Raw genomic sequence first — 25,709 nt, forward strand, 5'->3', positions numbered from 1 at the left:
ACTCTGCCCTGGTGAGGCCACATCCGAAGTACTGTGTGCAGTCCTGGAATCCCCAGTTCAAGAAAGACAAGGAACTACTGGAAAGAGTCCAGCGGAGGGCTACGAAGATGATCAGGAGACTGGAACGTCTCTCTTATGAGGAAAGGCTGAGACACCTGGGTCTGTTTAGCCTGGAGAAGAGAAGACTGAGAGGGGACCTCATCAATGCTTATAAATACCTAAAGTTGTCAAGAGGGTGGGGCCAGGCTTCTTTCAGTGGTGCCTGGTGACAGGACAAGGGGCAAAGGACACAAGCTGTAACACAGGAAATTCCATCTGAACATGAGGAAAGACTTCTTTGAGGGTGACAGAGCACTGTAACAGGTTGCCCAGAGAGGTTGTGGAGTCTCCTTCTCTGGAGATATTCAAAACCTGCCTGGATGCGTTCCTGTCCAGTCTGCTCTAGGTGAACCTGCTTTGGCAGGGGAGTTGGACTAGATGATCACTGAAGGCCAGAAGGCCAACCATATCCTGGGCTGCATCAAAAGAAGTGTGGCCAGGTCAGGGTCGAGGGAGGCAATTCTGCCCCTCTACTCTGAGCCTTCAGCACAGGAAAGGCATGGACCTATTGGAGCGGGTCCAGAGGAGGGCCACAAAAATCATCAGAGGGCTGGAGCACCTCTGCTGTGAGGACAGGCTGAGAGAGCCTGGGGAAGAGAAGGCTCTGGGGAGACCTTATTGCAGCCTTTCAGTACTTAAAGGGAGTTTATAAGAAAGATGAGGACAAACTATTTAGCAGTGTATGTAGTGATAGGACAAGGGGTAATGGTTTTAAACTAAAAGAGGGTAGATTTGGACTGGATATAAGGAAGAAATTTTTTACAATGAGGGTTGGTGAAATACTGGAACAGGTTCCCCAGAGAAGTGGTAGATGCCCCATCCCTGGAAACATTCAAGGTCCAGGTGGACGGGGCTCCCAGCAACCTGATCTAGTTGAAGATGTCCTTGCTCATTGCAGGGGGGTTGGACTAGATGACCTTTAAAGGTCGCTTCTAACCAAAACCATTCTATGATTCTATGATATTTAGTTAATTTGAGGCAGGGAAGTTCCTGTGACTGCTAGTGCAGACTAGGACAGGTCTCAGTTGCCTAAACATAGGTGACTAGTGCCATCTGAAACACCTAGTTCTTCACTGCTCATTAGATAGAATTCTTTTTACGAAATATTAATTTCTAATTTCTAAATGAAAGTCATAGTTTTTTCTTATTATTTGTTAGTTAATATTATTTGCACTTTATGCCCTTTGTCTTTACCATTAAAGTCCTCTTTGTAAAGATTAGATCAAACAACTGGCCATGCCAGCAGCATAAGTATTTATAGTTCAGTTGAATTCCCTTGTGTTTAAAATCATATTTCTTTTGTTGTCATATGAATGACTTGTATTTTATTGTAAACAGCCCTGCAACAATTTAATAAGTGTACTAGTAGCTTATATTAGAATTTAATAATTAATGGTAATGACAGTAGAAATGTTAGAGTTATTACAATAGAAATCCCTACAGTGAATTCTCAGTCAGTTCAGATAATCTCCTGATATATGTAAATCACTGCTCTTTCATGAGCTCGCAGAAGGCCTCTAAATGAAAGTTGTAAGCACGTTCAAATTAAATTTGAAGAGCTGGACTAAAGTAACAACTGTAGGTTTAATCCCCAGTATAAGAGAGATGTAGACGTACTGGATCAGACCCAGCAAAGGACCTTGAAGATGGTTAATGAATTGGAGCATCTGTCATGAGGAGAGGCTGAAAGAGCTGAGTGTTTAGCCTGGAGAAAAGGCTCAGGGGGATCTTACATGTACAAATATCTAGTAGGGTGAATAAGGAAGACAAAGTCACTGACAGGATAAGAGGCAGTGGGCACAAACTGAAGTACAATAAATTCCATTTAGAGATCAGAAAAGTCTTTTTTACTGCGAGGGTGGTCAACACTGGAACAGGTTGCCCAGGAGTCTGCATCCTTGGAGATACCCAAGACCCAACTGAACACAATTCTGGGCCACCTGCTTTAGTTGACTGTGCCCTGAGCAGGGGTGACTGAACTAGATATCTCCAGAGGCTCCTTCTGACACCAATGATTATTTGGTTTATTATAGATAAGTTAACTCTGCAACTAACTATTATCATTCTGTAATGATTTGCTTGCATTTTATGTTTTGCCCTCCTATGGAGGCTCTCCCATTGATTGAATCCTTTTTTTGAAGTAGGAAGTGCAAAACTAGACACAGTATTACTACTCGTTAAGTGGCAGGCTACTGTTTTTCTATGACATCCCTGTTTATAGCCTAGGATTAGATTTGCCATTTTATTTTCTTCTTTTATTTTTCTTGAGAGCAAGATGTTCCTGACTCATATTCAGTTTGTTATTTGTTTTAATATCTCAGTCCTTTTCTATAGAACTGTTTTTTCAGGTACTCTCTATCTTCTATTTTATAGAAATCTTTTTTTGGGAAGTCAGAATTATTAAAACGGAGAAATAAGCATGATACGTGATAGAATTTGTAAAGGACAAACGTGCAAAAATTAGTCAGTCAATGTCAGATACAATAAGGATAGTCTTAAGTGTTATGTATTGTTTTTATTGAAATGCATCATATTTGTTTCTTTAGTATGTCAATGGAAATTTGAATTCCAGTCCTGTTGTCTAAAGCACTTGCAACTGCTTTTTTTGTGGTATTTCTGTGCTATCATTCAGGTCATGAATATGCAGTGATATCATAAGAAAAAATTACTTAATGAAAGCCTCTCAAGGGCTGATGAGTTTTGTTGCTAGTCATGGCCTCTTCCTGGCTATTGTTCTCCCAGTGGTCATGTCAGCAGCATATGGCAGAAGTTCTAGGACGCATACTCAGTTTATATTTAGTGAGGGATATTTACCAGGTATGACCCACTGTTTTCTGAATATCTGTATATATTTTTTATATCTCACAGGTGAATCTTCTTCATTTCCCCCCTAGTGGCTTTGGGAATGAATATGTTTTATATCTGCCTTCCAGCAGTGTGAACTATATAAACAAGTCTTTGCAATACCACTTCAATCATTATTTGATTATGTACTAAGATTTTAATGTCTTCCTGTTTATTTCCTCTATGTCTTGTAAAGTTCAGAGACATCTATGTGTTCAGAAGATTGACCACTGTTTTCTTTGTTTTCCTTCCAGCAATTGTATTATTTATCTCAGAGCCTTCTCCCAGTTTTTGGGCATTTGTCCTTGTCACTGCACATATATATATGGAGTTCTGATGCCACCACCCTGCTGATCCTTGTTTAGAACTGCTTTCCTGAATAATTCTTCCTTGCACAAGATGGACCTACCTTTGCTCAGTTGTCCTCTGTGCCAGAACACCACCTTGTGGAAAAGGAAAGCAGAGCTTCCTTTTTGCTTGGTTAGAAAGATTGAAAAGACCTAAACCTTCAGATTCTTCTCCTTTACTTTTGTGTCCTTTCAGTTATTTCTGAGCAGCTCTGGGTAATATTTGCCTGTGCCATTAGTGGCGATATGAATGAGCTGCATAGAATAAAAATCTGAAGGCTGAATGAACCTCAGCACCTTTACTAGAAGTTCTGAAGCAGTGACAGAGCTTAAAAAAGTATTTTTATATAATTTGATTACATTTATGGTTATGTTAAGAAGATTACACTGCTCTAATTAAGGGTTACTAGGATTTTCTATAATAAACTTGAATATTCAGCTATTTATAACTCAGGGAAAATGTTTCCATACAGAAATTTGGCATTCAATCTCTCAAGCTGAATGGTACGGTTTTCCTTTTTTAATTTTTTTTTAAAAGACTCTGTGGCTGCATTCTGTTTTGAGGGAGGCAATATTTTGTGGTTTTATATGCTTTTTGTTCTCCCTTGGCAAGGCTCGATACATGGAAAAAACAAATTTTCCAGGCCCTTAGTCTTTTATGTCAACTATTTCCTTTTTGATATTTCAAACATTGTACTTTGGTAGTCATTACTTTTTAACAGAGCCACTGTATAATTCAATAAGCAGTCACCTCTAAATATCTACCATAACTACTTTTTAATACTTTGTTACGTGAAAATACTTCATACAATACAATTTCATAAATACTTTTCCTGAAAAAAAGATTGTTTACCTGGCATGTTTAGTGTTTAATGTGTATTTATGTAATGTTCACCTTTTTTGGATTCTCTTATAAAAACTACTTCTCATTTTTCTGTTTATTTCTGTTTATATTTTCTATTTATTATCTGTAGGTTATTTAATGCCATACTTGATGGTGTCGAAATTCTCTAAGTTTGTCTCATTGCTGGTTCCAGCAATCCTTCCTTTTACCTAAGGGGATGGTGCACATTTGGAATCCTCCAGTTAGAGTTCGTGACATTCAGTCCCTCAATTCAGGAAGCCCAAGTCCTGGTTAAGGTCTAATGCCGTCCAGATAGCAAACAGAGACATGTTTAAACTCTGAATAAGTTCTTAAAGACTTCAGTCTGTTCTGTGGATTTGAAACTCGCCTAGTGAATGCAGATGCCATTGAACCTGGCACAGAATGTGACTGGTGGCTCAGGTGACTTCTTCAGCTGTGTTTCAAGTGATGTCCAAACATTCTGCAAGTGTGACGCTGGTCAGAAGGCTTCCCAAGAAAGCAGGGAATATCTTTTTCTTCCCGACAACATAGTCAAGTATATATCTCCAAAATTCTTAGCAGAATGGCCTAGCTGCTAGGTTACTGAATATTCATTCATAGGACAGGTGAGATTAAGGTGAAGAGGTACTGTTTTCCTCCTCTGATTTAGCTTGGACCAGAGAATGGTGAAATGCTAGAGTCATCAGAAGATAGTACATGTACTCATGTAGTCTCTGATTTGTTTCTGAGTTTTATCCAGTAATTACACACTGTAAAATGCATAAATAGTACACAGGGGCCTGAACCTAAGTATTCTGCCTCCCTTTTACTTGCTTGTTATCAGAGCTTCAGCAATGCAGCACAATAGAAATTATTAGTTAAGTTGGGGAAAGAGATGATCAGAACAGGATATGTGAGATGAGTAAGAAGCTGTCTGAGGAGGAAATAAGAGATAATGTTGAATACAGATTTATTAGACCAGTTATTAAAGAGACATTGGTGGTCTTTTTTTAAGACGTGTTTCTTCTATAGCACTAACCCAAATTTTTTGAGATAATATATGTTTGTGGTAAAGTAAGGTAATCGTGTTAGTCCAGATGCTTTCACCGGGAAATATCAAAGTAATGTGATATGCCGATGACAGAAAGACAGGAGGAGACTTTATCAGTGCCACAATGGGATACCACACAGGAGGAACTGAGTTGACCTCGAAGACAGGAGCAATCAGTGTACTATAGATGAAACTAGATGAAATTCAGTGCAAAGCAAGACTCTTCTGGACTACGAACCAAGATATTTCCTTGAAACTGTTAGTTCATCAGCTCAAAGAATGGAAGGATTTGTCTGTGGTACTGCCTTGAATTTCCACGGCGTGGCCCTTGTGAGAATCATCCTGTACACATTTCTCAGTGTCGTGTTCAAGAACAGCAAATTGCAGCTGAGACTGACTAGTGAACAGGAAGGCTATACAGAAAATCAGAGGATGAGAGACCTGGACTATGGCTCAAAGAGATAATATCACAGCTGGAGAATAGAAATCAATACTTGAAGGCCTTTTGCAATGCCCATTCCAAACTTCTGTCCCCTCCGAAACCCAAGGGCTGCAGACATCCTCTGAACGGCCACATGAATGGCTATTGCATGTGCTGTAGCTGTGTGAACTGTTCTGTAAAGACAGGTACAGCTCTTTGATTTCAGCAGAAGTTTTACCACAGTAGGAACTGAACAGGATTTACAGGATTTGGCCTAGAAATAGAACATTTTTGCCACTGAAGTTTTATGGACATTTTTCATGCTCTAAATTAAGCTTTGGCTCACATAATCTATTTTAGCTCCTTTTTTTTTTAATTTTGTTCCAGTCACAGCTTTACTCATAGTGCAACTGTGGCATTTGTCTTGTAACAAGAAGGATCTGATAATCATGAAATAACCCAGATTTATGCCTGTAGTGCTGAAGTGGTGCCATATTTGTGAAAATAACTTAAAAAAAGAGAAACAATATGCAGCAGATGTGAAGGTTTTACCTTCACATTTAAGTAGGTTTATACTGTCAGCGAGTGTGGGCTTAGCACAGCCTGACAGAGTTTTAACTTACCAGATGTTCCACGTGATCAAATAGATACTATACAGCTGTTCCCCATTCTTTTTACTGGGCTCAGATAAATATACAGTAAATGCTCTGAAATATGTTTATTGTGTTTTGGCTATTATTGTGCTGTTACTGCAGAGAATTTACTTTAATCCACAGGCACTGAGAACATGGGGAGAAACCAAAGGAGCTGTAGAAGTGCTCATTTTCCATTACCAGGAGGAGAAATTAGCGTCTGCTAATTAGCTGACTGATGATACTGGACAGGGAGGGATGAAAAATGGAATTTTCATCTGGTTGTGGATGATGTGAGATTAGTGGCTGTATTTACACACTGCAGAAGTGACTTCTGGTCTCTGGGCAAGCTGCGACTCCTGTGGGTGGGAGCCGTCCCCCTGGGTTGACGGTGCTGCTGTTCCCATGGGCTGTAACTCTCCAGGGAGGCAGTGGGCGCAGCGGTAGCAGCTCTCCGACTGGTAGCTAGTGCTAATCCCAGCACAGGCTTTCAACACCGGAATGGAGACACTGGGTCAGATTCCGTATTCAGTGCAATACAGAAAACAGGGAGCCTGCAGAGCTCCTGGCGAGGCTGCCTCCCTCCCTCGCTGTCCGCTCCTGTGGGCGCAGGCGGCCTGCCCCAAGTTGTCCATTTGATGTATTTTTGAAGACACACAGCTTTTGGGGGTCAGTCAAAGAAACTGCTCTGAACTGTTTCAGGATTTAAAGGCCCGGGTGACGTTAACTACCACACCTGTCAACTTGATTCAATAACAGAGCAGCTAAATAATGAAAAAGGAAGTTTCATTTCCCTTCACCTGCTTTTCTGTTCTTGTTTCTCCTTCCTCCCCCTCCAACTCCCCATGCTCTCCCTAGCCCTTTGACCTTACCACTGCTTTCCTTCCCTCTTGTCACCATCAGCCTCCTGCCGTTCCAGAGCTGCTCTTACACCTGGAAAATTCTTCTTGTCTACCAGGGGCCTTCCTTGTTATCCTTTAAATCCTTCTTTAAAACCATCATCTTCAGGAATCACTTTCATCTTTCATTAATAATCTCTTCAACATTTCTTGGCTGCTCGGTTATTTTCAGATTTATAGCCTAGTCTTGCAAACGTTTACAGAGAAGTAACCGTTCAGTTAAATTGAGAACATTCAGTTAGAAGTTTGGAGGACTGGATCATTCGTTGGGAAGCTTTTTGAAATGGGAATATTTCTCACTCTGTAAAACACAATGTTCATTTATGGTTTTATGTACATTTTTATAATAAACATTTGTGGCCTTAGAGGAGCAGTGGAACATGCACGTGGATAACTTCTGCTTTTAACTTCCATTCCCTAACTCAAGGTGTGGGACATGTTCTCAAAGGTTTTTAAAGGCCTTAAGCAAACTTAATGTTGACAATATGACTTTATACCGAGAATCATATGAGAGGACAAGTATAAGCTGTACCTTTGATCTTGGTGACCTTCATTGTTTTGTGTTTCAGTATTGATTTTGATTTCAGGAATCTCAAGCATCTGGACTGCCTGAGTACATAAAGATTGTAGAAGTTGGGCCAAGGGATGGATTACAAAATGAAAAAGTAATTTTTCTCTTTTTTTTTTTTGTGTGTGTTTTGACATAGATACCTGTGTTATTTTCATTGTGTAAAACACAGCCATCCTGCTAATCATGTTTCTTCCATTTTGTACTATAAATATATTTCTTTCTTTCTGTATTAATAACTGTTTTATATATTAGAATAAAAGTATATTACTATTTAGCCAGATATTAAACCATATAATTTCTTTCTATACTTGGTTAACTAGCTTTTCTGTTACTCAACTGACGTTTCTTTTTCTCAAATTTGTCTTGTCAGTCAATAACATCATTGGTAAATGCCATGAAACACTGGCTATCTTCATAGTATGTGTTTGTGCTACAAGTGCTGCTATGGTAGGAATAGTACAATAGGTTTCATCATACTTTCTGCTGAACAGGCATGGAAAAAAAAAAAAATTACTCTTTTGATAATATTATTTGCCTGAAGGGTGGTAGGGAAGCGTGGATGAAGATTGAAAGAGACTATCTAAAATACAGTACATGTATGAAAACAGTCATCTGTTTCCACAAACAGGAGGATAAGCTTACGTATATTGTTACTGGTGTCAAAGATGTTGGTAGTATTAACAGAATAGAATTACTCAGCCCCAGCCGTGGAGCTTTTTTCCCACATTTTTCTCTGGTTGGACTAATTTGGCTACTTCGTTTGTCGCTTCTTTGCTAGGTTGGTGGTTGGTTGCTAACAATTAGTGAGACCAGATCTATAACCATTTACACAGAGGAAGTTCCTTATTCTTTTGTGGTGGACAAAAAAAGGAGTAGGATCATGTATACTGTCTAGTGCTTTGCTTATCCAGTAGCTTCCTACTGTCAGGAAACTGTATAGTTATGGTATAATGTATGACTATAGTTCATTATATAAAAGAAAAAGTATTGATTATGTACTGAGAACATTTAACTTACAAAAGTTTCTTACTGCATGAAATACTTTACTTTAGTATGTCTTCATGTCCGTAGGTGATAGTGCCAACTGATATCAAAATTGAGTTAATCAACCGGCTTTCCAAAACAGGCCTGCCTGCAATAGAAGTGACCAGTTTTGTTTCATCCAAATGGGTCCCTCAGGTATGTAAAATCATCACCATTCAATTTATTGAAACTGAACTTTTTCAATTTAAATGCCATTCCATGCAGTGTTGTTTTCCGGTAGTATTGCCTGTATACAAGAAAATGGAACAGAAATAATGTTGCTTATTTGTAAAATCAGATGCCGTTGTCACAGTTTTGAAGTTTTATGCTTTCATTCAGGTCAGTTGAAATTGAGCTAGTTACTAAAAAGTAGTCAAAACTGAAGTAAAGCCAGTAAATTGTGGAGAAAGCTGGTTAAATCCCTAACTCATCAGCAGCAAGAGCAGATTGCTCCAGAAGGGAAGGGGAGCTGGAAACCAAGCGTGATAACACGGGGAGCAGAGGTTGTAGCCTCCTTGACCATAGGGCAGTACAGCAGTCTGTGAAAGCAGAGCAAGTCTGGTGCGGGTAACCAGGGCAGGCAAGAGGACACATACTCAGGTGAGTCTGCAGTGATGTGGCAGGTCCCAGGTTAAGCCAAGAATCAAGTCTGGGAGATGTAGTCTGGATCCAATCAGTAAGGTACGTGGCCAAGTGCAGCTGCACTGTTTCTCAGGCAGGGAGGAAGTATGAGGGTGTCTCAGCTTAAAAGTTGCTGTGAAGCAACTTTTGCTGTGAATTTGAGTGAAAAGGGAGTGTGGGCCGTGTTAAGACTTCTTAACAGAGCTGTTTGGGGGAGCCTCTGCTGATCTTCCAGCTTTTATTGGTGAGCTCCAAGGCTGATTGAGGCTTCTCAAGTTGCTGTCTTCTTATCAGTGATCTGGCCTTGAGTGCAGGCAGCTAAACTCCTAGGAGGGGAGCACTCCAGGTCCTGATCAAAAGAAATTCCAGGAGTACAATTTGCCACGGTTACAACATAGGATGTGAGAAATCTTAAATATTGTCATTGGTCTCCAATCAGAAATAATATAGCAGGTGATTCCCAATTTGCCCCTTGCAGCACGAGAGTAGGAATTTGTATGTGTGTGTGTATCTGCAAGGGACAGCAGTAAATGGGGAGTGAGAGAACTGGTCACAGGATGCTGAGTGGGGATAAGAGGTGTGGAGAGTAAACACTGAGTAAAGGGCAGACAGGATATAGGATGCTGGGTGTACGCATAAAGGTAAAGATTTGAGAACATGACACAGTTGGGATGCAGAGTCCTGAGTTTGAGTATCCAGATGAACAGCAGTGGGGCTGATCTCTGGGGAACAGTCATGGTGGAAGGGACTTCTTGTGGAAGCAACACCAATTCAGAGACCTAGGATCAGGGCAGGAAAACCTAGGCGGACAGGGCTTGTGCAAAGTGGGTAAACTTCTCAGGAGTGCTCCCTAGCACCAAACCAAGGGAGTAGATTCCCCAGGCCTATAGCGTGGACTTTCATGGAAATTTGACTCTTACTAGAAGCCAAACACTATTTTTAAATGTCTGCTGCACTTGGTATGTTTCTGTGTAGCTATCCAGTGTGCAGGTCCTTCTTTTCCAAACACTAACATAAACACACACACGCATACAAACACAGACGCACTTACGTGTTGAAGGATTCTTGCTAAGGAGAGATGTTGCAGATTCTATCCTGATTTTCAGTTTGCTCACAAAAGTGCAGTGACTTTTTGCAGTTAATTATGTAGAGAAAATTTTTTACAATCAATGTGGACAGCTGTGGAATGGAGACAAAGAATGTACTTGTGCATTTTATTTTGCTCTTTATTTATGTAAATACTTGTAACTAAAGAATTGAGATGGTGACACATCATTAGTATAATTTAATGTTCTTCCTAGCTCTTTTCTACTCTTCTGAGAACTAATATTCATTGGTGTAAAAAAGAAAGTTAGCACACTTCTTTTTCTTGTCACCTAAGTGGAATTTCATTTTCCACATTTGGAAGATGTGTTTGAGAGATCTAAATTTGGGACTTTCATGTATGTAGTAGTAGTCAGGCACATTAGTTATTTTGCAGATCTAGCACTCTATCAGCAGCCATACTGAGTTTTTGATTTGCTCATTATTTTTCGAAAATTAATTTTACATTTGGTACAATTCAGCAAAAATCCAAGCCTTTTGGAAGTCAGCAGCAAAACTACATTGACATTAGGAGTCCCAGGTTTTCATTTAACCCTGCAAATTCAGCCTTAGTCCTGAAGTATACGATGCAGCTCCTGTGTGTGCAAACTTAATTATTCCTGGCAAGTAAGGAAATATCAGTACTTTAAACTCATTTTCAAGAAATGACGCACTTGTTTGCACAGAGGCATTTGAGTGCTTATATGTTTAGTACAGACTACACAAGATATTTAAAAAGCAAAACATGAAATGAATTGATTTGAGAAAATACTTCAATTTTTAACAGTTTGTTGCACATCTTCTGTCAAAATGTATATAAAGTTTGTCCACTTTAAACTGAGAATGCATCCAGTGCCTGGACTGTATTCCAGGCTTTCCTCTGAGAAAAAAATGGTACGATCAATGTTTTTCTTATTCATGAGTCAGCAGAGCAAACTGGCTGTACAGCGCTCTGAGGGACTCCTTTGATTTATTTCAGTGTTCTTGGGATCACCAGGGAAGGGCCTAAAGGAAGGATAAAAGGAAAGGGGAAAAGAACAGCGACAATGCAGAATGTCTTTGGTGTCAATGCAGGGGCAATGATGCCGTGCCCATTAAAAGTGGCGAGGCTAAGTTTTTCGAAGTGACGTCAAACTTTAGTAGTTACAACAACAGAGAATAATGTAAGTTTTTAAACACTAGAAGGAAAAGTCTAAAGCAAAGGTGGATTTCTTCCTTTCTTGTTTAATTACTTCCTTTTCATGTGAGCCATTAGGAGTACCAAGTTTAGCAAAGGTTGTCAGTTTTGGAAAAAATGAACAATCCCTTCTTATCTTAAATTCATGTCTGAATACTTTATTTTAATAGCTTAATTTGTGTTTAAATTGTTTTTTACTTAAAAGATAAGATTGTGTTGCTTTGATAGGGTTTGCAGTCTTGACTGCCTTTTCTTTGCTCCTTTCTTTTTTCTTTTCATAGGTCATGGGAATAGAATTCACGGCTATGTTTAGATCACTCATTCACTTATTTCTTTTTTTAGTATTTTAAAGCTCTTTTATGGCTTCCCATCCACTGTTTTTTTTGGCAGTTTTTTACTGAAAAAAGCTAAAAGAAAAAGTTCCACAGTAGCTAGGTGCCATATAAAACAGGATCCCACACCTATAACCTAAATGGCCAAAAATTATAAATACCTACTATTAAAAAGCTTATTTTTAAAGAAATTTGGAAAAGAAATATTTTACTACAATTTAAAATCTTATAACATGCAGTATGTGTTAAAATGGGATTTTACTTACAGGAAAAATAGTAATGGGACAAATGTAATACATAAAATATTATTTGGAACTGGCAGCTTTATACTGGTTGAAAAAGTGTCGTTTTGGTTTTCTAGTATATTTTAAGTCAGGCTATAATTTTAAAGTGTGGAATTAGTTCCAGCATTTGCCATTTAATTAATCATTTAGTTTCAAACATTATTCCTTACCCTGAGAAATGTAGATACTATTTTTATTAAATTAAGGAATGAAAAGTTGTTCTTAAAAAACCAAGGTTTTTTAAGAACAAATTTTTTTGTGAGGCTGTCAGATATGTTAGTTGCTCAGACTGGTTTAGTTTATGTGGAAGCAATTACAAAAAGTTGCTTTATGCAATCACTTGTCTCCTGATGAGAAGTGAGTTGTGTCTGACTATAAGACACTTTTCATACCATATATCCACTTCCTTACAGATACATGTTGGGTTTACATTTTCTGCTATTTTTAATCCATTAATTTTCATAGTAGGAAACCAGTGACAGGAAGATTCCAGGTTGCCAGTGGTATTGTCAGTTAATAATCCAGTGTAATTTAATGTAACATATTTAGAATTGTGGTACTGCAAAAATCAATAAAGTATCTCTTGGAAGTAAGGAGTAATGAAAGCTTTGTAGTTCACGTGTCTTTTCTTACTGTACTCCTCAAATGACTTTTCAGCAGTGTGGAAAGAATCAGAAATCCAATTTAATACTGTTTGCTTGGAAGATTTTCTTTTATGAAAGCTGATTTAAAAAGCATTTAAAGTACACTATTCATTTTTTAAAACTCAAAATCTGTAAGACATGAAATATGAGGGATATGTTTTATTAACTCTATTGTTTACAGGCAGACACACCATTAAAAAATAAACTAATTTTTCTTCCACTTCTTTCAAGAAAATGTACCTGTGTAAATAATGTACAGTTTATTACATGAATCAGTCTTGATTGATCTTCTTGATTAGTACATGGAGTATGTTTAATCTTGAGTGAGAAAAATGTAAGAATATCTTAAAAAAGGCAGAGTTTCTTTTGTGAGGGGAGGCTAAAGAAAACAAATGCTTGAATAAAATAATGGTGTTTGCCTTTACTATAATGATTTTCTTCTTTTGAAAGAAAATTCTAAGTATATTAAAATGTTACACTATGCAGAGAACTGGATTTTGCTGTATTCTTACGGATAGACTTGTGAGTAGTCTTTTCAAATATGTTGGTTACAGTGTTGAGTAATTCAGGTTCACTTATGCTTAAGATTGAGAAGTTGCATTTATCAGAGTGCTGAAGTTTTCAAGATTTGGGTGGTTTTAATATATCAGTTATTCTGTTATTTCCACCTATTGAGTCCATTGAGGTAAGTTTGAAGTTGCAATAACAGTTGATGATGAACTTGATCACAAGTGATCATGCAATTTGATCATGCAAAGTGATCAGGCAATTTGAAATGATGCAAATTGTGTTTTTACATATACACACAAAAAGAAACACCGTAGAAGTCTTAGACCCAATTCTGTATTCATATAGACCTGGAAAGCTTGCAACTCAAGTACTCAAAAGTTAAGAAATACAAAAGAAGAGTGCTTGTACATCATCAGTTTAACCCCTTTGTTGTTACACTTTTTGTATGAACTGTATTCCTAATGAAGGCAAAAAACCAGTCTAAGCTAATTTCTGCTTAGCTGTATAAAGTCAGAAAATAACTGCTGATCAGTACAAATTATTTATATATTTTAGATGGCAGATCACAAAGAAGTAATGAGGGGTATTGAGCGGCATCCTGGAGTCCAGTATCCTGTTCTCACGCCTAATCTTCAAGGTTTTCATTCTGCTGTAAGTGCCTTCATAGAAGATATCCACAATTACCTCTTTCATGTTTCAGACCATTTCAGTTCAATACCATAAACTAGCTATTTAATGTTCTACAACCTGTCCTGTTACAGCTAAGCTATAGTTTTTTTAATTAAAACCTCTCCGTTTTCGTTGTGAAAAATAGGCAAATTCACAGAGTGGTGTTAAGATCTATATATTTGTATTTTAATGGAAGTATTGATCAAACAGTCTTTGCAAGTTCCTACAAGTGATGCTTGTGTGTACAGAGAAAGACAGTTCTGTTGGCCCTAGAAAAGTTTATGAAGAGTGTCTTCTTATTGGAAGGTAGTGAAGAAGAATGAGGAAAGAGTCAATTAAATGAAATGAACTGTCTTTCAGTTTCTATACTGCATATAAAATCTCTGCTAAAACAGAATCCTGTACATAGACGAATTAACTATCAATAGTCAGATTTATAGTGCCACAACTTTGTCTGCAATGGGAGGTTGTATGAGTTGAATTAAGTCTGATGTATCTCTATACTGTATTTAGTGACATAATGAAAGGAAAACAATGCAAAAATAGTTGTAGGTGATTGCTGAGTTCTTTCTTGCTGCTATTTTTTTTTTCCTTCCTTCTGTTTGAAAGGATATTTGTTCCTTTAAGGGTTGCTGAAGCTTAGACATTTATCCTACAGAAGCAGATGAGGGGATAGAGTGCACCCTCAGCAAGTTTGCTGATGACACAAAGCTGGGGGGGGTGGCTGACACACCGGAAGGCTGTGCCACCATGCAGGGAGACCTGGACAGGCTGGAGAGTTGGGCAAATAGGAACTTTATGAAATTCAACAAGGGCAAGTGTAGGGTGCTGCACCTGGGGAGGAATAACCCCATGCACCAGTACAGATTGGGGGCTGACCTGCTGGAGAGCAGCTCAGCTGAAAGAGACCTGGGAGTCCTGGTGGACAACAGGATGACCATGAGCCAGCAACGTGCCCTTGTGGCCAAGAAGGCCAATGGCATCCTGGGGTGCATCAAGAAGAGTGTGGCCAGCAGGTCAAGGGAGGTCATCCTCCCCCTCTACTCTGCCTTGGTGAGGCCGCACCTGGAGTACTGTGTCCAGTTCTGGGCTCCCCGGTTCAAGAGGGACAGGGAACTGCTGGAAAGGGTGCAGCAAAGGGCTACCAAGATGATTATGGGACTGGAACACCTCTCTTATGAAGAAAGACTGAAGGATTTGGGTCTCTTCAGTCTGGAAAAAAGACGGCTGAGGGGGGACCTTATCAACACTTATAAATACTTAAAGGGTGGGTGTCAGGAGGATGGGGCCAGGCTCTTTTCAGTGGTGCCCGGGGACAGGACAAGAGGTAATGGGCACAAACTTGAGCATAGGAAGTTCCACCTAAACATGAGGAGGAACATCTTTACTTTGAGGGTGGCAGAGCACTGGAACAGGCTGCCCAGAGAGGTGGTGGAGTCTCCAACTCTGGAGACATTCCAAACCCGCCTGGACGTGTTCCTGTGTAACCTGCTGTAGGTGACCCTGCTCTGGCAGGGGGGTTGGACTAGATGATCTCCAGAGGTCCCTTCCAACCCTATGATTCTATCAAAGGGAAAAGCTCCATTCTTTTTCATAGAACAAGAGTATTATTTCCATTGTAGAGTTAGAATTAATTAATTAGCTATTCTCCTAAGCTTAATTGTTTTCTTCTCCTATAATTTCGCTTTCAGGATTCTAGTTAATTGATTTACCGAGTACTGAGGTACTGAGCTCAGACTAATTGCCCCTTCAGTGAAGTCACCACATTTACACATTTTCTAGACTGGTATTTGCTCTGAGACTATTTCTCACCCGACTCTCACATACACGTTTTCATATGATCCATATCGACTATGGCACCAGGGCCAACGGAGCCCTTGATCCTTGAGTTGGCTCTAATAAGGAAATCCCTGTTGGTTCTTGTTGCTGCTATAGGTGCATGCAGGCACAGAGCTTTCCTAAGCATGAGAATGACTTCCTGGCGTTCATGAGGAACAGGCTTTGTACAGAGGTTGGATATTTCAGGGTTGTTATATGATCTTTTCCTTTTCTGAAAAATGAATATAAGTATCAATCATTGTTACTTTCATAGTTTGTTCATAGGATTTCCTATATCTTAATACCTTCATCACTCTGAAAATATTTTTACCTAATTGCTAAGAAGAGGAAGGAAATATGCCATAGTGAATGAACTCAAAATTTGATTCAATCTGTACGCAAAAAATTGGAATGAAACTTATATTTTAGATATGGATGATGTAATGTACTTTAAAATTCTAGAATGTCATACAGAATTAAATGCTTAATCTAATCTCTTAATATAGTGTTATGATTCTGTTTTATTGAAATGTATTTTTCAGATTGCAGCAGGAGCTACAGAAGTCTCAGTATTTGGTGCGGCATCTGAATCTTTTAGCAAAATGAATATTAATTGTTCAATTGAAGAAAGCATAGAAAAATTTGAAGAAGTTGCTAAATCTGCAAGGAATATGAATATTCCAGTGCGTGGGTAAATATAAAGATTCTTAAGTAATACCGAGTTATTGGAGTTGATCTTAGAGGGTTTTTTTTGTACGAGTAGAAAAGTACACTACCAAATTTTTACATTTTAGGTGAACTGAAATAATAGTCCTTATTGTGATTTTTTTTTTTAAAGATTGAACATATTTAGTAATTTTGCTCTGTGTTTTGTAACTACTAATGGTGACTAGTTTTCTCTGAAAATTAAAAAAAACCTGTGTGTGTAAACATTCCCGTTCTATTATACAAATTTATTTTTATCATCACAGATGACAGAATAGATTTCTTTTTCTGCTGAGACGTCGTAACACTGTTGCCTGCGCCTTAAAAATTACCCTGCATACTTTTATTTTGTTATAGTGTTGATAATATATCACCTCATACACTGTAGAATCAAGGTATAAAAGTGATAGAACAAATTTACTCCTAAAAAAACGACTTATTCTCAATATAAGTTATTCTGAAAACTCTAGGCATTGAAGAGTTTGAAATCTCTAGTGCATGAAACTCTGGAATTGGCCAATATTTATTTTTCTCTAGATTACCTTCTTTTAAACTTGAAATAATCCTGAATGGTACTTGGCCTTGAACAGTCTTTCTTTTTCATTTCCATTTTCTTTTGCATTACACAGAGTTACTTATCTAAGATTATTTATTTGTGAAGGTCCTTGTGAATGCAAAAAGGCTTACATAGGTTCAAGGAGAAACTTAACAGTGAGATTCCTTGAACATTACTAGTAATGCAAACTATATCATGCTCAGAAAATACCTAGACTTGAAAATAGGTAGAGGTAGATACCTCAGAGACTAAGTACTTGAAAACCTGTCTGGGAATAAATACGGGGATCTCTCTTTCCTTCAGAAATAGTGATGAGGTAATGGTACTCTTCACTTTTTGCACAGTAATGTGGTATTTTGAACATTTGTCTTGAGAAAGGGATATCTGACATGTAGTTATACCTCACTCTCAGAGGATCACAGAGTAACAGAATAGTTTAGGTTGAGAGGGACCTCCGGAGATCATCTTGTCCAACCCAAGGATGTTAACACACATACACGTCCAACTAAGGATAGGTCATAGAAGCTTGGGTCCTTTTTCCCTAGCCTGGTTATACATTTCAGATAGAAAATCACTGCATAGAGAAGTAAGGACTTTCACTATATTAAGAAACAATAACTTGTACCAGAGTTTAAATACTCTACCTAGCTGCTAATCTGTCAGGTAGAGCCAGGGTTTGCCTTCCGAAGCAACTTCTCTTATAAGAGGGCTGTTGTCTAAAAGGTCTCTGCTACTGTTTGCCACATTTTTGTGAAACTATATTCTGAGCTGCAAACATAACTAGCAGTTTGAGTTTTCCAGGAGGATCAAGCTCAGGGATGCCTGAGTTTTAGGTCCCAGGTAGATGTGGATAAGGGAATAGGCAGTCAATTCATAAAAGACAGCACGTGTATTGCAACAAACCTTAGGCAGTGGTGAACGTTTTTGTGCTAAACTTTTGTTTTCTGGTTTTCTCAGATGTCTATGCTAGGCATGTCAGGCAATATTTCCTCTTTCAAATTCCTGTATTTCACTAACAAAATTCAACCAAATGGCACAACAGAGGCACCCAGCCATCAAGGGAATCCTCAAAGCCTATGCATTGTATATGTTTTTGGATAGTATGGGTGTCAACAAATGGATTTTGCAACTAGTCCAGAAGATGTAAACTGCAGATGATGAAGAACCGCCTGTGGTGTACTCTAGATTGATGTTAAAATGTTAACTTACCTTCTGTGCGATAGTTCTCACATGTTTAAGAAAGTGGAAACCTGCTGCTTTTTTTCTTCCCCGCAGATTGTATGTCTAAGGCATTTGTAATAGACCAGTAGCAGTTATTCTGGCACTCATACAGTGACGTGATGGAAATGACTGTTCCCATGGTAGGATTCTACAACATTCCCATACATTTATTGTCTGTTATCTGAAGAACAGTGTGGGGCAGGTTTTTTTCTGCACGCAGCAGAAAAAATTGATAAAGCAGCAGGATGGGAAGGCATGTACAGAGAGGAAGAAGTAAAGGGTGGAAAATAGTCAAACAGAAGCAGAGCACAAAAAAAATTATAATAATTCAAAACAAAAAGAAGGAAAACAAAGCAAGAAGATAAAAAGAGAGGGGAATCAAGAACCAGGTAATGAAGCAAACAGAAATAACAGCAGTACAGAGATGAAGAGAAATAGGATAATTGAATTCAAAGAAAATACAATCAGATTATGTTTTAAAAGTGCTTACTTTATGCATCCAGTACAAAGATCTCCGATTTCACTTCAGCGTGCAAACCTAGGCAAACTTCACACAGTACAGGCAGGACAATTTTATTGAGTCTGTCGCGCCAGGTGCAGTATGTTACACAGCGCTTCAACAGTGGACTCCTTAATATCAGATATGCTACAAAGCGAACAGATTCAAAGTCATGAATGAAAATGATGTAAGTTCACTCCAGCTATATCTTTCTTCCTCGGGCTTACAGGTCTAAGAAAAGTGAATCGTTCAGAAGTAGGAAGCCACTGACAGCATCATTTGCTTTGTGGGATTATAACCAAGTAAAGAATCCAATTAGAGAGGATATTGAAGATAAACTACATTTATGTTTATGTTACAACTGTCTTCATCACAGGATATTAGCTTGGGAACTAATTTATCCAGTGAAAATTAGAGGTTGAGGCATCAGCAGATAAAATGCTGGACTAATGTTACACTTGAACACATCAGAAATTTTAGGAGAGGACTGTCTGGTATTTGCCCAGGGGATCTAACATAATTCAATAATAAAGTAGCTAATTGTTAAAAATCTGCTGAGAATCTAAATTGCAGAATATGGAGCCTTATTTCATAATAAAAAAACCTGAGGTAATAATTCTGAGTATCTAAAACATCCACTGAATATGGATTTCAGTATATGAAAATGTGAAAAGAAACTTTTGAGTATATTAATAAGTTAGAAGATAAAAGCAAACTGGTTAGCACAATCCGATTGGACTTTGAGTGCACTTTTAAAAAATCCCTCCCATAGAGATTTTGAGGAGGCAAAATAGTAATTAATGAGAAATAAATGTTGCTATGGGTCAGTGTCTGGACAAATACCTTTTCAAGAGAATAATTACTAAGTGTTGTGCGTTATTGAGTCTTGTTCGTGCACGTTCATACTCATTCAGATGCACTCCTCATGGGTTGCAGAGTTACAGGAATCTGTAGGAAGCTCTGAGATGGAATGATTGCTCAGAAATAAATAAAAAAAGGATTTTTTTAGTGTCCATCTGCCTCAGTACTTTTAAGCTCCAGTGTACTGTCTTTTGTTGAGTAGAATTCCAAAAACCAGAAAACTAATAGCAGCAGCACAAACATAGAAATGCAGAATTCAAAAGGATCTTTTTTTAATCGTGGATCTCTTAGCAGTTGAACAAAGCTCTTTAAGGTGGACTTAAAACTTTTAATTAGTTAAAAAATTAAAAAATACCCGTAAAGAAGAAGCATCAGATTTGAATGCCAAATCCAGGAAGTAAGTACATCTGTTTACAACATTTCACCTGCTTGTGAGTGGGAAGGTTATGGAAGCAGACTGTCATTTCCAACTTAATTCTAGAAGACTAAACCATAATTTTCTTTGGTACTAACACCCAACAAAAGCCTGCACTACTATAGGGAATTAATTAGGACTTGAGTGGAAGTAATTTTCATTAGTTCCCAAATATTTCGGTACATTTAGAAGACTTGTAGAGTTTTAATTTTATTTAATGATATAAAACACAGGGCTTCCATTCCTCGATTAAAAAAGGTGTGGAAAAGATAATCAGAAAGTAAAATTTAAACAGAGATTTCATAGAAATATTCAGTGCAACCAAGGTGACTTTTTCCTGGAGATAAAACAATCAAAAAATAATTAGCTGTCAAAGCCTGTGATTTATGATCTTCATTTATGATCCCATATTTAGCTGCTACTGAAGAAGCTGCTTTTAGTGGCAGATAGAATAAATGGCATTTTTGTATCCCAATTCCATGCAAAATTCTCTAAATGCTGAGACAATCGAGGCTTTGTGGCAAGTTGTTGTTTATGCTTTATATCCTGATCTGTATTTGAAGTATCGCATAGGCAAGTCAAGCAGGGGCAGAAACTCACAGTTACAGAAATTGAAATATGGGAGTTTCTGTTGAATGACCTCAAAACCAGCATTTTGGAAACAAAAGGATAGGATGTTACATAACTCATTGGTTGACATTCAGTATTTAGAATTGGTGCGCGTGGTTTGACTGGTTGTTAATTAATTTCATGGAGAAGATGGTTCTCAGGTTTTATTTTGTTGTGTGGCTTCTACTTACTGAAAATAATTACATATTATTTACAACTATTGTTGTAACATGAGGCAGATCTGAGCATGACTACATGACAAGTCTGAGCTTATCATCCTAAATGCGCTTGTAGTTACTAGAGAGAAGCAGGCAGCCTTCAGGCTGTGATTTATCATATGTGCTTTCTTAAGTACCTGCCTTAGGATAATCACAGAATCACAGAATGGTAGGGGTTGGAAGGGGCCTTTGGAGATCTTCTAGTCCAACCACCCTGCCAAAGCAGGTTCACCTAGAGTAGGCTGGACAGAAAAGCATCTGGGTGGGTTTTGAATATCTCCAGAGAAGGAGACTCCACAACCTCTCTGGGCAACCTGTTACAGTGCTCTGTCACCCTCAACGTAAAGAAGTTTTTCCTCATTCAGATGGAACTTCCTGTGTTCCAGCTTGTGTCCGTTGCCCCTTGTCCTGTCACTGGGCACCACTGGAAGAAGCCTGGCCCCATCCTCTTGACAACTTTAGGTATTTATAAGCATTGATGAGATCCCCTTTCAGTCTTCTCCAGGCTAAACAGACCCAGGTCTCTCAGCCTTTCCTCATGAGAGAGGTGTTCCAGTCCCTTGATCATCTTTGTAGCCCTCTGCTGGACTCTTTCCAGTAGTTCCCTGTCCTTGAACCGGGGAGCCCAGAACTGGACACAGTACTTCGGATGTGGCCTCACCAGGGCAGAGTAGAGGGGGAGGATGACCTCCCTCAACCTGCTGGCCATGCTCTTTTTAATGCACCCCAGGAGACCATTGGCCTTCTTGGCCACAGGGGCATATTGCTGGCTCATGGTCAACTTGTTGTCCACCAGGACTCAAAGGTCTTTCTCTACAGAGCTGCATTCCAGCAGGTTGGCCCCTAACCTGTACCAGTGTATGGTGTTATTAAACTCTCCGGGTGATCCATCCTCTTGGCTGCAGAGGAGCTTGGGTCCTATCCTATGTTAGTCATCCTATAGATGGCCTATCTAAGGCATAGGTTGTAGATTATTATCTTTGAATTCAGAATTTAGAACAGATGAATCCCATCCTGCTTGTGTATACGCTAAGGATTAGCACCTTGTCATTTATGTAAATAAGAACAGATACAATAAATGTCTTAATAGGGTTTGTGATGCAAGGTAACAAAAAATGAACCTGTGGACTGTATGGACAAAGGTTTGTACTCTGCACTGAGAATCGACATTTTGTTTTTAATCACCCTTTCAGAGATTGGCTACTTTGAAAGAACCATGGGCAAAACCTGCAGCCGTTGCTTAAGCAAGCTCCCAGGACTACACGTTTTGGCTTCTAATATCAGTTATGTAGGCTAAATATTTTGCTTGAATCACTTAGGTAATAAAAATATTAATATGCACAAATTGTATTTCTATTAATTTCAATACAGAGATTGTTTCCTTTCTAAAGCACTATTATTGTTTAAAGTGTTATTTATTTGCAGGAAATGGATAATTTAATGCCTTGCCCTAACTCCTTATTTGTGCAGTTGAAAAATACTTCCAAAAATAATTTTAAAGGGTTTAAATTTTATTTCCTATTTTTACTGGCAATTCAGAATTTATGTAGTGAACGTAAATCATTGGCAATCCTTGAATCTTATGAAAAATGCACTCAATCAGTTGAAACTAAACTTTAAGCTTTTGCATGTCTTACTGTTGCTACAGCTGCACTAACATTGACTCGATCATCATCCAGAAAATCTATGTTGTCAGCTGTCACATTTAAAATCTGTAGCACAGTACACAGTTTTCTAAATGTTTACTAAATTAGTTCAAATGTTTATGAAGAACTGAAGTCTTGCGTATGGTCTGAGAAGTTAAGAGTATTTATTAGCATCATAAAGGGTTTTTTTATTTTTTACTTTTTTGTACATTCATAAAAACTTTACAATAACATCTGGGACATATTCTGTGAAGACACGGGGCCAAATCAGTTACAAACTATGTGGTCAGCTAATTATTCCTATGCATATTTTGCATGTGAAATGACACAAAATACTGCTGGTTTTAGAATGGCACCTTTTAATGCAGAACTGAGGTACTATTAAAAATATCACATCTTTTTCAGTGATTAAAAATGACGCCAAACAGCCAGGATTGATGAAAAACTATGGCAAATGGTAATTGCAAGTAGTCACTTTAATTCTGCTTTAATTTAAATGCATTTTTAAATTAAGTGTACATGTGAAGAAAATGTTAAGTAAATTCTGATTAAGCTAGATTCTTCCAAGTTAATGTCTTCCAAAATTTAAAAAGACACAGAAATAAATTGCAATCAGTACAATAGAAGAACCGTAAGGAAGTAAGGACTTGTGTTTCCCCCTTTTCAATGAGGGGTACTTCAGTACCTACTTTTTGTCCTGTTACAGTGAAATAAAGTAAGACTGTCTCCCTCTGAAGCATTCAGTTCTGTGTAGGACTGTCTTAGTCCTAATAAAAATTAACTGACAACATAAGAGCTGAAAGGCTGTAATTTTTTTTCCTCTACCAAAAAACACCTCTCCGTGACCAGCAATTAAAAGCTGTATTTATGTCCCAGTCCTGAAAAATTCTCATGTGAATAGCCCTTTTGAGGCCATTTAGACTATTTGCATGTGTAAATGTGAACGTGTATGCAAATGTTTAGAGGTTCAGCTTTAGAAAAACAGATGGAAATGTTTGCTGTAAAATAGAAGCATTTCCTTACAAAGCTGCTGCTTCATAAATTAAAGCGTATGTAATCACACATTAATTCTAAACTGGTGTATGCAATTCCTTTGTTTATAGTCTTGTGTCTTTTAAGAATGAGCAGTATGGTGAAGTTCACAATACATAAAAACACATTAAAACGTATCGATATTTGACTTACATCTGTGTTTGTATAGAATTCAAATACCGGTTGATATACTTGAAATATAGCAATATTTTTTTGCTATGACAAATAGATACCAAACAAATGATTGTATGCAATATTATTATTACTACCTTTTGTATTATGTTATAATAAAGGTTACAGGTTATGACATACATAATTCCTTGTTGATTATAGGAAATAATTATTGTTTTACTTTGATGCGAATACACAAGGTAAGACACAAAACAGTGGAAACTTAAAGAGAAAGAATTTATTTTTCTTATCTTTATCTTGTGCTAGTGCTATTTGGATTAATTTTAAAAAGCAATACATGTGGAAGAACACATCAGTTATATTTATTATATTTATATACTTTATAACAAGTAATTCTGGAAACTAATAATGAAATCTGTTTTGTTTATAAAAAAACATCCTGATTATCTGAAACTTCTAATTATCAAGACAATCTGGTCTTTATAATTCAGTTCCATAATACTCTTTATTTCTTTTATTACAGTTCTTAAATACCATAATTCAGGATATTTGGATGGCCTTACAATATTGTATTTTATATACCTAATTAGAAGTACCATGAGATAAACGCCAACAATTCAGTTTTGCACAAATCTTTGCACAGTTTAAAGCTGTGTATGTTTTATGAATACAGATGGAAACTTTGATCTTGTATTTTCTGGTATTCTGGAATATTTAGTGCTGGAGTACATATGGTTTTTCACATTACTTTAAAACTACATTTTTAGACTACACTGTTTAGTTTAGCATAGCCACAATTACACTGATAGTAGCGTGATGTATACCGTTATCACTTCTTTAGATAGTAAAACCAATTTAACACCTTCATATCACTGTGAGTGAGTCTACATTTGGATTATGAGAACAACAAAATGTAGATGAACATTTAATAGACTTGGAAGCAACACATTTTAGTGTGGGAATGGTAAACAAGTTTACAGGGTTACACTGTATTCAGCCAGCTGGTCACGGTCCCCTGGAGAAGTTGGAGAAGCCGGAGAAGCGGAGATTGCTGGGATGTGGGAACTTGGTGCATTTCTCTGTACTGGGGACAGGTTAAGGACATCTACTTTTGGATGTAGGAGCCATTGTACTAACTCTATCATACTGGATTTTTGCAGTAAGAGGGGAGATTTTCCTTAGGAATAACTTTATACCAACTTTTACCTATTTGTTGTGTGTCTGCAGATAGAAAATTATTAGTAGGCCAGAAGAGCTGCCTTTTTTTTTTTTTTTCTTAAAAAAAAAGCAATACCTGTGGGAAGTAAAAATGATCCCTGTTTCTTCTTAAAGGGTAGTGGAAAATTAGACTTGAAATGTTAGTATGAAATTATAAGGTAACAATACAGTGTGCTTGCTATTATGTTACTGATTGCTCCATGGATAATTCGATATAGTTATTGAAATTTAAGTGGTTAAGTGGCCCTTCGTTATAGGGCCCTTCATTGAGCAGTTATTTTCTAGAATATAGTTCAAAATTTAATGGTGTTTTCTGGGCATTCTAAAAGTAATAACGAATATTATTACTGGAGGATTTCACTTTGAATAGCATATATATTACTTGCAACTGGGCACTAAATACGTGGAGACGTTGTTGTTTCATTTTTTTTTAAATCAAATGTGAGAAAAAAAAAATCTGGCCATATTTACACATTCTGGGCTTGGCTTGGAGAGTCTGTTTCTGGAAGAATCTCCTTTCCCTCCTCTCTTCTTTGTATTTCCTCTCTCCTTACAGTAAAGATTGCCTGTTTTTAACAAATGGCTTCCTTTCCAGAGAGACAGAATATATCAACCTTAATATTATGAATTCACCAAATGATAGGCATATACATTTTAGCACGAACATCCAATAAAAATAAATACATCTGCAGTGAACATGGTAAATTATATGCGAACTTACACTATAA

The 25,709-nt window shown here is 37.7% G+C and overlaps 1 protein-coding gene across 3 annotated transcripts in view; it reads left to right on the forward strand.

Annotated features, from left to right (window-relative positions):
* The window catches only part of HMGCLL1 (3-hydroxy-3-methylglutaryl-CoA lyase like 1), an 84,464-nt gene that overhangs the window by 16,555 nt on the left and 42,200 nt on the right, over positions 1–25,709 (forward strand). The window contains exons 2-5 of one of the 3 annotated variants that reach the window (XM_074581586.1): positions 7,725–7,802; positions 8,780–8,887; positions 13,938–14,033; positions 16,412–16,560. In XM_074581586.1, coding sequence (XP_074437687.1) covers positions 7,725–7,802; positions 8,780–8,887; positions 13,938–14,033; positions 16,412–16,560 — 431 coding nt within the window. Of the gene's footprint in view, positions 1–7,724; positions 7,803–8,779; positions 8,888–13,937; positions 14,034–16,411; positions 16,561–25,709 lie in introns of those variants that run through there. The other 2 variants (XM_074581583.1, XM_074581585.1) reach the window with 2 other exon arrangements.

The sequence above is a fragment of the Larus michahellis genome, chromosome 3 (assembly GCF_964199755.1).
Source record: "Larus michahellis chromosome 3, bLarMic1.1, whole genome shotgun sequence".
Lineage (NCBI taxonomy): Eukaryota > Metazoa > Chordata > Aves > Charadriiformes > Laridae > Larus > Larus michahellis.